The sequence below is a fragment of the Ascaphus truei genome, assembly GCF_040206685.1.
Source record: "Ascaphus truei isolate aAscTru1 chromosome 8 unlocalized genomic scaffold, aAscTru1.hap1 SUPER_8_unloc_1, whole genome shotgun sequence".
Classification (NCBI taxonomy): domain Eukaryota; kingdom Metazoa; phylum Chordata; class Amphibia; order Anura; family Ascaphidae; genus Ascaphus; species Ascaphus truei.
The window spans coordinates 870,494-882,478 of record NW_027453835.1 but is presented as its reverse complement, the minus strand read 5'-3'; the positions used below and the strand labels follow the sequence as shown (position 1 = coordinate 882,478).

Genomic DNA, 11,985 nt, shown 5'->3' with positions numbered 1-11,985 from the left:
GTATATGTATATGTGTGTATAGGTGTGTGTGTATATGTATATGTGTGTATAGGTGTGTGTATAGGTATATGTGTGTATAGGTGTGTGTATATGTATATGTGTGTGTATAGGTGTGTGTGTGTATATGTATATGTGTGTATAGGTGTGTGTATAGGTATATGTGTGTATAGGTGTGTGTATATGTATATGTGTGTATAGGTGTGTGTATAGGTGTGTGTGTATATCATTGTGGGCTTGTCTCTATATCCCCACATCTAGATTTGGGTCTCACCTTATACTTGAGTCGGCTCTGCTGGATCTCGGGGTCCCCCCCAAAGTGCAGAGCACCATACTTGGACCCCGATTCCTCCAGGGACATCTCAAAGGCATCGTCAATGGTAAAATTAGCCATCACCGCCGCAGAGCTTCGCGTTACCTGCAGAACGTTGCTCCTTTAATCTTATTTCATGCCACACCTGCAGAGCATCACTCTACTACCCCCTCCCCTGCCAGACCTGCAGAGCATCACTCCACTACCCCCTCCCCTGCCAGAGACCTGCAGAGCATCGCTCCACAACCCCTCCCCTGCCAGAGACCTGCAGAGCATCGCTCCACAACCCCCTCCCCTGCCAGAGACCTGCAGAGCATCACTCCACTACCCCCTCCCCCTGCCAGAGACCTGCAGAGCATCACTCCACTACCCCCTCCGCTGCCAGAGACCTGCAGAGCATCACCCCACTACCCCCTCCCCTGCCAGAGACCTGCAGAGCATCACTCCACTACCCCCTCCCCTGCTAGAGACCTGCAGAACGTCACTCCACTACCCCCTCCCCTGCCAGAGACCTGCAGTGCGGCACTCTATTAACCCCTCCCCTGCCAGAGACCTGCAGAGCATCACTCCCTTACCCCTCCCCTGCCAGACCTGTCTCGTGGTGTCACTCTCCTCTCTCTCATTCTGTGTGTAACTCTCTCTCTCTCTCATTCGGTGTGTAACTCTCTCTCTCTCTCATTCTGTGTCTAACTCGCTCTCTCTCACTGTGTGTAACTCTCTCTCTCTCTCTCTCATTCTGTATGTAACTCTCTCTCTCTCTCATTCTGTGTGTAACTCTCTCTCTCTCATTCTGTGTGTAACTCTTTCTCTCATTCTGTGTGTAACTCTCTCTCTTCTTCTCTCTCATTCTGTGTGTAACTCTCTCTCTCTCTCATTCTGTGTGTAACTCTCTCTCTCTCTCATTCTGTGTGTAACTCTCTCTCTCTCTCATTCTGTGTGTAACTCTCTCTCTCTCTCTCTCTCATTCTGTGTGTAACTCTCTCTCTCTCTCATTCTGTGTGCAACTCTCTCTCTCGCATTCTGTGTGTAACTCTCTCTCTCGCATTCTGTGTGTAACTCTCTCTCTCTCTCTCTCTCTCTCTCTCTCATTCTGTGTGTAACTCTCTCTCTCTCATTCTGTGTGTAACTCTCTCTCTCTCTCATTTTGTGTGTAACTCTCTCTCTCTCTCATTCTGTGTGAACCTCTCTCTTTCTCATTCTGTGTGTAACTCTCTCTCATTCTGTGTGTAACTCTCTCTCTCATTCTGTGTGTAACTCTCTCTCTCTCATTCTGTGTGTAACTCTCTCTCTCTCATTCTGTGTGTAACTCTCTCTCTCTCATTCTGTGTGTAACTCTCTCTCTCTCATTCTGTGTGTAACTCTCTCTCTCTCTCATTCTGTGTGTAACTCTATCTCTCTCATTCTGTGTGTAACTCTATCTCTCTCATTCGGTGTGTAACTCTCTCATTCTGTGTGTAACTCTCTCTCTCATTCTGTGTGTAACTCTCTCTCTCATTCTGTGTGTAACTCTCTCTCTCTCGATCTGTGTGTAACTCTCTCTCTCTCAATCTGTGTGTAACTCTCTCTCTCTCATTCTGTGTGAAACTCTCTCTCATTCTGTGTGTAACTCTCTCTCTCTCTCTCTCTCATTCTGTGTGTAACTCTCTCTCTCATTCTATGTGTAACTCTCTCTCTCATTCTGTGTGTAACTCTCTCTCTCATTCTGTGTGTAACTCTCTCTCTCCTCACTTCTGTGTGTAACTCTCTCTCTCTCATTCTGTGTGTAACTCTCTCTCTCTCATTCTGTGTGTAACTCTCTCTCTCTCATTCTGTGTGTAACTCTCTCTCCCTCATTCTGTGTGTAGCTCTCTCTCTCTCATTCTGTGTGTAACTCTCTCTCTCATTCTGTGTGTAACTCTCTCTCTCATTCTGTGTGTAACTCTCTCTCTCATTCTGTGTGTAACTCTCTCTCTCTCATTCTGTGTGTAACTCTCTCTCTCATTCTGTGTGTAACTCTCTCTCTTTCATTCTGTGTGTAACTCTCTCTCTCATTCTGTGTGTAACTCTCTCTCTCCCATTCTGTGTGTAACTCTCTCTCTCTCATTCTGTGTGTAACTCTCTCTCTCTCATTCTGTGTGTAACTCTCTCTCTCTCATTCTGTGTGTAACTCTCTCTCTCTCTCTCATTCTGTGTGTAACTCTATCTCTCTCATTCTGTGTGTAACTCTCTCTCTCTCATTCGGTGTGTAACTCTCTCATTCTGTGTGTAACTCTCTCTCTCATTCTGTGTGTAACTCTCTCTCTCTCATTCTGTGTGTAACTCTCTCTCTCAATCTGTGTGTAACTCTCTCTCTCATTCTGTGTGCAACTCTCTCTCATTCTGTGTGTAACTCTCTCTCTCTCTCTCTCTCATTCTGTGTGTAACTCTCTCTCTCATTCTATGTGTAACTCTCTCTCTCATTCTGTGTGTAACTCTCTCTCTCATTCTGTGTGTAACTCTCTCTCTCATTCTGTGTGTAACTCTCTCTCTCTCTCATTCTGTGTGTAACTCTCTCTCTCTCATTCTGTGTGTAACTCTCTCTCTCTCATTCTGTGTGTAACTCTCTCTCCCTCATTCTGTGTGTAGCTCTCTCTCTCTCATTCTGTGTGTAACTCTCTCTCTCATTCTGTGTGTAACTCTCTCTCTCATTCTGTGTGTAACTCTCTCTCTCATTCTGTGTGTAACTCTCTCTCTCTCATTCTGTGTGTAACTCTCTCTCTCATTCTGTGTGTAACTCTCTCTCTCTCTCTCATTCTGTGTGTAACTCTCTCTCTCTCATTCTGTGTGTAACTCTCTCTCTCTCTCTCTCATTCTGTGTGTAACTCTCTCTCTCTCATTCTGTGTGTAACTCTCTCTCATTCTGTGTGTAACTCTCTCTCTCTCATTCTGTGTGTAACTCTCTCTCTCTCTCATTCTGTGTGTAACTCTCTCTCTCTCATTCTGTGTGTAATTCTCTCTCTCATTCTGTGTGTAATTCTCTCTCTCTCTCATTCTGTGTGTAACTCTCTCTCTTAGTCTGTGTGTAACTCTCTCTCTAATTCTGTGTGTAACACTCTCTCTCTTTGTGTCTCTAGTTAATCTCACAAATTACACAGCTCTCTTCCTTCTCCGGCTCCCCCAATTCTGACCTCCCTCTGCCCCCCACAATCCTGACCTCCCTCTGCCCCCCCCCCCAATCCTGACCTACCTCTGCCCCCCCAAATTCTGACCTCCCCCTGCCCCCCCCCCCAATCCTGACCTACCTCTGCCCACCCCCAATCCTGAACTACCTCTTCCCACCCCCAATCCTGACCTCCCCCTGCCCCCCGAATCCTGACCTCCCTCTGCCCCCCCAATCCTGACCTCCCTCTGCCCCCCCAATCCTGACCTCCCTCTGCTCCCCCAATCCTGACCTCCCTCTGCCCCCCCCCAATTCTGACCTCCCTCTGCCCCCCCTCAATCCTGACCTACCTCTGCCCCCCCCCCAATTCTGACCTCCCCCTGCCCCCCCAATCCTGACCTACCTCTGCCCACCCCCAATCCTGACCTACCTCTGCCCCCCCCCAATCCTGACCTCCCCCTGCCCCCCGAATCCTGACCTCCCTCTGCCCCCCAATCCTGACCTCCCTCTGCCCCCCAATTCTGACCTCACTCTGCTCCCCCCAATCCTGACCTCCCTCTGCCCCCCCCCCAATTCTGACCTCCCTCTGCCCCCCCAATCCTGACCTATCTCTGCCCCCCCCAATCCTGACCTCTCTCTGCCCCCCCAATCCTGACCTCTCTCTGCCCCCCCAATCCTGACCTCCCCTGCCCCCACCCAATCCTGACCTACCTCTGCCCACCCCCAATCCTGACCTACCTCTGCCCCCCCCCAATCCTGACCTCCCCCTGCCTCCCGAATCCTGACCTCCCTCTGCCCCCCCAATCCTGACCTCCCTCTGGCCCCCATTCTGACCTCTCTCTGCTCCCCCAATCCTGACCTCCCTCTGCCCCCCCCCAATTCTGACCTCCCTCTGCCCCCCCCCAATCCTGACCTACCTCTGCCCCCCCCCCCGATTCTGACCTCCCCCTGCCCCCCCCCCCAATCCTGACCTACCTCTGCCCACCCCCAATCCTGACCTACCTCTGCCCCCCCCCAATACTAACCTCCCCCTGTCCCCCGAATCCTGACCTCCCTCTGCCCCCCCAATCCTGACCTCCCTCTGCCCCCCCAATCCTGACCTCCCTCTGCCCCCCAATTCTGACCTCCCTCTGCCCCCCAATTCTGACCTCTCTCTGCTCCCCCAATCCTGACCTCCCTCTGCCCCCCCAATTCTGACCTCCCTCTGCCCCCCCAATCCTGACATCTCTCTGCCCCCCCCAATCCTGACCTCTCTCTGCCCCCCCCAATCCTGACCTCTCTCTGCCCCCCCCAATCCTGACCTCCCTCTGCCCCCCCCAATTCTGACATCTCTCTGCCCCCCCCAATCCTGATTTACCTATGCCCCCCAATCCTGACCTCTCTCTGCTCCCCCAATCCTGACCTCTCTCTGCCCCCCCCCCAATCCTGATCTCTCTCTGCCCCCCCAATCCTGACTTCTCTCTGCCTCCCCCCAATCCTGACCTCCCTCTGTGCCCCCCCAATCCTGACCTCCCTCTGCCTCCCCCCAATCCTGACCTCCCTCTGCCTCCCCCCAATCCTGACCTCCCTGTGCCCCCCAATCCTGACCTCACTCTGCATCTCCCTCCAATCCTGACCTCACTCTGCCCCCCCCAATCCTGACCTCCCTCTGTGCCCCCCCAATCCTGACCTCCCTCTGCCTCCCCCCATTCTGTGTGTAACTCTCTCTCTCTCTCTCATTCTGTGTGTAACTCTATCTCTCTCATTCTGTGTGTAACTCTCTCTCTCTCATTCGGTGTGTAACTCTCTCATCTGTGTGTAACTCTCTCTCTCATTCTGTGTGTAACTCTCTCTCTCATTCTGTGTGTAACTCTCTCTCTCTCAATCTGTGTGTAACTCTCTCTCTCATTCTGTGTGAAACTCTCTCTCATTCTGTGTGTAACTCTCTCTCTCTCTCTCTCTCTCATTCTGTGTGTAACTCTCTCTCTCATTCTATGTGTAACTCTCTCTCTCATTCTGTGTGTAACTCTCTCTCTCATTCTGTGTGTAACTCTCTCTCTCATTCTGTGTGTAACTCTCTCTCTCTCTCATTCTGTGTGTAACTCTCTCTCTCTCATTCTGTGTGTAACTCTCTCTCTCTCATTCTGTGTGTAACTCTCTCTCCCTCATTCTGTGTGTAGCTCTCTCTCTCTCATTCTGTGTGTAACTCTCTCTCTCATTCTGTGTGTAACTCTCTCTCTCATTCTGTGTGTAACTCTCTCTCTCATTCTGTGTGTAACTCTCTCTCTCATTCTGTGTGTAACTCTCTCTCTCTCTCTCATTCTGTGTGTAACTCTCTCTCTCTCATTCTGTGTGTAACTCTCTCTCTCATTCTGTGTGTAACTCTCTCTCTCTCTCTCTCTCTCTCTCTCATTCTGTGTGTAACTCTCTCTCTCTCATTCTGTGTGTAACTCTCTCATTCTGTGTGTAACTCTCTCTCTCTCATTCTATGTGTAACTCTCTCTCTCTCTCATTCTGTGTGTAACTCTCTCTCTCTCATTCTGTGTGTAATTCTCTCTCTCATTCTGTGTGTAATTCTCTCTCTCTCATTCTGTGTGTAACTCTCTCTCTTAGTCTGTATGTAACTCTCTCTCTAATTCTGTGTGTAACACTCTCTCTCTTTGTGTCTCTAGTTAATCTCACAAATTACACAGCTCTCTTCCTTCTACGGCTCCCCCAATTCTGACCTCCCTCTGCCCCCCACAATCCTGACCTCCCTCTGCCCCCCCCCAATCCTGACCTACCTCTGCCCCCCCAAATTCTGACCTCCCCCTGCCCCCCCCCCAATCCTGACCTACCTCTGCCCACCCCCAATCCTGAACTACCTCTTCCCACCCCCAATCCTGACCTCCCCCTGCCCCCCGAATCCTGACCTCCCTCTGCCCCCCCAATCCTGACCTCCCTCTGCCCCCCCAATCCTGACCTCCCTCTGCTCCCCCAATCCTGACCTCCCTCTGCCCCCCCCCCCAATTCTGACCTCCCTCTGCCCCCCCTCAATCCTGACCTACCTCTGCCCCCCCCCCCAATTCTGACCTCCCCCTGCCCCCCCCAATCCTGACCTACCTCTGCCCACCCCCAATCCTGACCTACCTCTGCCCCCCCCCAATCCTGACCTCCCCCTGCCCCCCGAATCCTGACCTCCCTCTGCCCCCCCAATCCTGACCTCCCTCTGCCCCCCAATTCTGACCTCTCTCTGCTCCCCCAATCCTGACCTCCCTCTGCCCCCCCCCCCAATTCTGACCTCCCTCTGCCCCCCCAATCCTGACATCTCTCTGCCCCCCCCAATCCTGACCTATCTCTGCCCCCCCCAATCCTGACCTCTCTCTGCCCCCCCAATCCTGACCTCTCTCTGCCCCCCCAATCCTGACCTCCCCCTGCCCCCGCCCCAATCCTGACCTACCTCTGCCCACCCCCAATCCTGACCTACCTCTGCCCCCCCCCAATCCTGACCTCCCCCTGCCCCCCGAATCCTGACCTCCCTCTGCCCCCCCAATCATGACCTCCCTCTGGCCCCCAATTCTGACCTCTCTCTGCTCCCCCAATCCTGACCTCCCTCTGCCCCCCCCCCAATTCTGACCTCCCTCTGCCCCCCCCAATCCTGACCTACCTCTGCCCCCCCCCAATCCTGACCTACCTCTGCCCACCCCCAATCCTGACCTACCTCTGCCCCCCCCAATACTAACCTCCCCCTGTCCCCCGAATCCTGACCTCCCTCTGCCCCCCCAATCCTGACCTCCCTCTGCCCCCCCAATCCTGACCTCCCTCTGCCCCCCAATTCTGACCTCCCTCTGCCCCCCAATTCTGACCTCTCTCTGCTCCCCCAATCCTGACCTCCCTCTGCCCCCCCAATTCTGACCTCCCTCTGCCCCCCCAATCCTGACATCTCTCTGCCCCCCCCAATCCTGACCTCTCTCTGCCCCCCCCCAATCCTGACCTCTCTCTGCCCCCCCAATCCTGACCTCCCTCTGCCCCCCCCAATTCTGACATCTCTCTGCCCCCCCCAATCCTGATTTACCTATGCCCCCCCAATCCTGACCTCTCTCTGCTCCCCCAATCCTGACCTCTCTCTGCCCCCCCCCCAATCCTGATCTCTCTCTGCCCCCCCAATCCTGACTTCTCTCTGCCTCCCCCCAATCCTGACCTCCCTCTGTGCCCCCCCAATCCTGACCTCCCTCTGCCTCCCCCCAATCCTGACCTCCCTCTGCCTCCCCCCAATCCTGACCTCCCTGTGCCCCCCAATCCTGACCTCACTCTGCATCTCCCTCCAATCCTGACCTCACTCTGCCCCCCCCCCAATCCTGACCTCCCTCTGTGCCCCCCCAATCCTGACCTCCCTCTGCCTCCCCCCAATCCCAACCTCCCTCTGCCTCCCCCCAATCCCAACCTCCCTCTGCCTCCCCCCAATCCCAACCTCCCTCTGCCTCCCCCCAATCCCAACCTCCCTCTGCCTCCCCCCAATCCCAACCTCCCTCTGCCTCCCCCCAATCCCAACCTCCCTCTGCCTCCCCCCAATCCCAACCTCCCTCTGCCTCCCCCCAATCCCAACCTCCCTCTGCCTCCCCCCAATCCCAACCTCCCTCTGCCTCCCCCCAATCCCAACCTCCCTCTGCCTCCCCCCAATCCTGACCTCCCTCAGCCATTACTCCAATCATAACCTCCCTCTGTGCCCCCCCACCCAATCCGGACTTCCCTCTGCCTCCCCAATCCGGACCTCCCTCTGCCCCCCCCCAATCCTGACCTCCCTCTGCCCCCCCCCAATCCTGACCTCCCTCTGCCCCCCCCCAATCCTGACCTCCATCTGCCCCCCCCCAATCCTGACCTCCCTCTGCCCCCCCCAATCCTGACCTCCCTCTGCCCCCCCAATCCTGACCTCCCTCTGCCCCCCCCCCACCCCAATCCTGACCTCCACTCCAATCCTGACCTCCCTCTGCCCCCCCAATCCTGACCTCCCTCTGCCCCCCCCAATCCTGACCTCCCTCTGCCCCCCCCCAATCCTGACCTCCCTCTGCCCCCCCAATCCTGACCTCCCTCTGCCCCCCACCCAATCCTGACCTCCCTCTTTGCCTCCCACCCAATCCTGACCTCCCTCTGTCCCCTCAATCCTGACCTCCCTGTACCACCCAATCCTAAACTCCCTGTACCCCCCCAATCCTGACCTCCCTCTGCCCCCCCCAATCCTGACCTCCCTCTGCCCCCCCAATCCTGACCTCCCTCTGCCCCCCACCCAATCCTGACCTCCCTCTTTGCCTCCCACCCAATCCTGACCTCCCTCTGTCCCCTCAATCCTGACCTCCCTGTACCACCCAATCCTAAACTCCCTGTACCCCCCCAATCCTGACCTCCCTCTGCCCCCCCCAATCCCGACCTCCCTCAGCCTTTACTCCAATCATAACCTCCTCTGTGCCCCCCCACCAATCCTGACCTCCCTCTGCACCCCCCACCCAATCCTGACCTCCCCCTGCCCCCCCTAATCCTGACCTCCTTCTGCCTCCAATCCAATCCTGACCTCCTTCTGTGCCCCCCCATCCTGACCTCCCCCTGCCTACACTCCAATCCTGACCTCCCTCTGTGCCCCCCCCCAAATCCTGACCTCTCTCTGCCTCCCCTCCAATCCTGACTTCCACCTGTCTCCCGCCCTCTGAGATCAGATGCATTGTAAGGAACCCCAACCCTCTCTAATAGCGCGTCTGAGACCAGATGCATTGTAAGGAACCCCAACCTTCTCTAATAGTGCGCCTGAGATCAGATGCATTGTAAGGAACCCCAACCCTCTCTAATAGCGCGTCGAAGACCAGATGCATTGTAAGGAACCCCAACCCTCTCTAATAGCGCGTCTGAGATCAGATGCATTGTAAGGAACCCCAACCCTCTCTAATAGTGCGCCTGAGATCAGATGCATTGTACGGGACCCCAACCCTCTCTAATAGCGCGTCGAAGACCAGATGCATTGTAAGGAACCCCAACCCTCTCTACTAGCATGTCTGAGATCAGATACATTGTAAGGAACCCCAATCCTGACCTCCCTCTGCCCCCCCACCCAATCCTGACCTCCCTCTTCCCCCCCCAATGACCTCCCTCTGTGTCCCCCAATCCCGACCTCCCTCTGTGCCCCCCACCAATCCTGACCTCCCTCTGCACCCCCACCCAATCCTGACCTCCTCCTACCCCCCCTAATCCTGACCTCCTTCTGCCTCCAATCCAATTCTGACCTCCTTCTGTGCCCCCCCATCCTGACCTCCCCCTGCCTACACTCCAATCCTGACCTCCCTCTGTGCCCCCCCCCCAAATCCTGACCTCTCTCTGCCTCCCCTCCAATCCTGACTTCCACCTGTCTCCCACCCTCTGAGATCAGAATGCATTGTAAGGAACCCCAACCCTCTCTAATAGCGCGTCTGAGATCACATGCATTGTAAGGAACCCCAACCCTCTCTAATAGCGCGTCTGAGATCAGATGCATTGTAAGGAACCCCAACCCTCTCTAATAGCGCGTCTGAGACCAGATGCATTGTAAGGAACCCCAACCCTCTCTAATAGCGCGTCTGAGATCAGATGCATTGTAAGGAACCCCAACCCTCTCTAATAGCGCGTCTGAGATCAGATGCATTGTAAGGAACCCCAACCCTCTCTAATAGCGCGTCTGAGATCAGATGCATTGTAAGGAATCCCGACCCTCTCTAATAGCGCGTCTGAGATCAGATGCATTGTAAGGAACCCCAACCCTCTCTAATAGCGCGCCTGAGATCAGATGCATTGTAAGGGACCCCAACCCTCTATAATAGCGCGTCTGAGATCAGATGCATTGTAAGGAACCCCAACCCTCTCTAATAGCGCGCCTGAGATCAAATGCATTGTAAGGGACCCCAACCCTCTATAATAGCGCATCTGAGATCAAATCCATTGTAAGGAACCCCAACCCTCTCTAATAGCGCGTCTGAGATCAGATGCATTGTAAGGAACCCCAACCCTCTCTAATAGCGCGCCTGAGATCAGATGCATTGTAAGGAACCCCAATCCTCTCTAATAGCGCGCCTGAGATCAGATGCATTGTAAGGAACCCCAACCCTCTCTAATAGCGCGCCTGAGATCAGATGCATTGTAAGGAACCCCAATCCTCTCTAATAGCGCGCCTGAGATCAGATGCATTGTAAGGAACCCCAACCCTCTCTAATAGCGTGTCTGAGATCAGATGCATTGTAAGGAACCCCAACCCTCTCTAATAGCGCGCCTGAGATCAGATGCATTGTAAGGGACCCCGACCCTCTCTAATAGCACGTCTGAGATAAAATCCATTGTAAGGAACCCCAACCCTCTCTAATAGCGCGCCTGAGATCAGATGCATTGTAAGAAACCCCAACCCTCTCTAATAGCACGCCTGAGATCAGATGCATTGTAAGGAACCCCAACCCTCTCTAATAGCACGCCTGAGATCAGATACATTGTAAGGAACCCCAACCCTCTCAAATAGCGCGCCTGAGATCAGATGCATTGTAAGAAACCCCATCCCTCTCTAATAGCGCGCCTGAGATCAGATGCATTGTAAGGAACCCCAACCCTCTCTAATAGCACGTCTGAGATCAGAAGCATTGTAAGGGACCCCAACCCTCTCTAATAGCGCGTCTGAGATCAGATGAATTGTAAGGGAACCCAACCCTCTATAATAGCGCGTCTGAGATCAGATGCATTGTAAGGAACCCCAACCCTCTCTAATAGCGCGCCTGAGATCAGATGCATTGTAAGGGACCCCAACCCTCTATAATAGCGCGTCTGAGATAAAATCCATTGTAAGGAACCCCAACCCTCTCTAATAGCGCTTCTGAGATCGGATGCATTGTAAGGAACCCCAACCCTCTCTAATAGCGCGTCTGAGATCAGATACATTGTAAGGAACCCCAACCCTCTCTAATAGCGCGTCTGAGATCAGATGCATTGTAAGGAACCCCAACCCTCTCTAATAGCGCGTCTGAGATCAGATGCATTGTAAGGAACCCCAACCCTCTCTAATAGCGCGTTTGAGATCAGATACATTGTAAGGAACCCCAACCCTCTCTAATAGCGCGTCTGAGATCTGATGTAAGGAACCCCAAACCTCTCTAATAGCGCGCCTGAGATCAGATGCATTGTAAGGAACCCCAACCCTCTCTAATAGCGCGCCTGAGATCAGATGCATTGTAAGGGACCCCAACCCTCTATAATAGCCCGTCTGAGATCAAATCCATTGTAAGGAACCCCAACCCTCTCTAATAGCGCGTCTGAGATCAGATGCATTGTAAGGAACCCCAACCCTCTCTAATAGCGCGTCTGAGATCAGATACATTGTAAGGAACCCCAACCCTCTCAAATAGCGCGCCTGAGATCAGATGCATTGTAAGAAACCCCATCCCTCTCTAATAGCGCGCCTGAGATCAGATGCATTGTAAGGAACCCCAACCCTCTCTAATAGCACGTCTGAGATCAGAAGCATTGTAAGGGACCCCAACCCTCTCTAATAGCGCGTCTGAGATCAGATGAATTGTAAGGGAACCCAACCCTCTATAATAGC

General features: G+C 53.9%; 1 protein-coding gene across 3 annotated transcripts in view; it reads right to left on the bottom strand.

Annotated features, from left to right (window-relative positions):
- TMEM134 (transmembrane protein 134) overlaps positions 1 to 11,985 on the bottom strand; it is a 52,663-nt gene that overhangs the window by 35,676 nt on the left and 5,002 nt on the right. For all 3 annotated transcript variants that reach the window (XM_075580639.1, XM_075580640.1, XM_075580638.1), the window contains exon 2: positions 272 to 415. In XM_075580639.1, coding sequence (XP_075436754.1) covers positions 272 to 391 — 120 coding nt within the window. In that variant the 5' untranslated portion in view covers positions 392 to 415. The remainder of the gene's footprint in view (positions 1 to 271; positions 416 to 11,985) is intronic.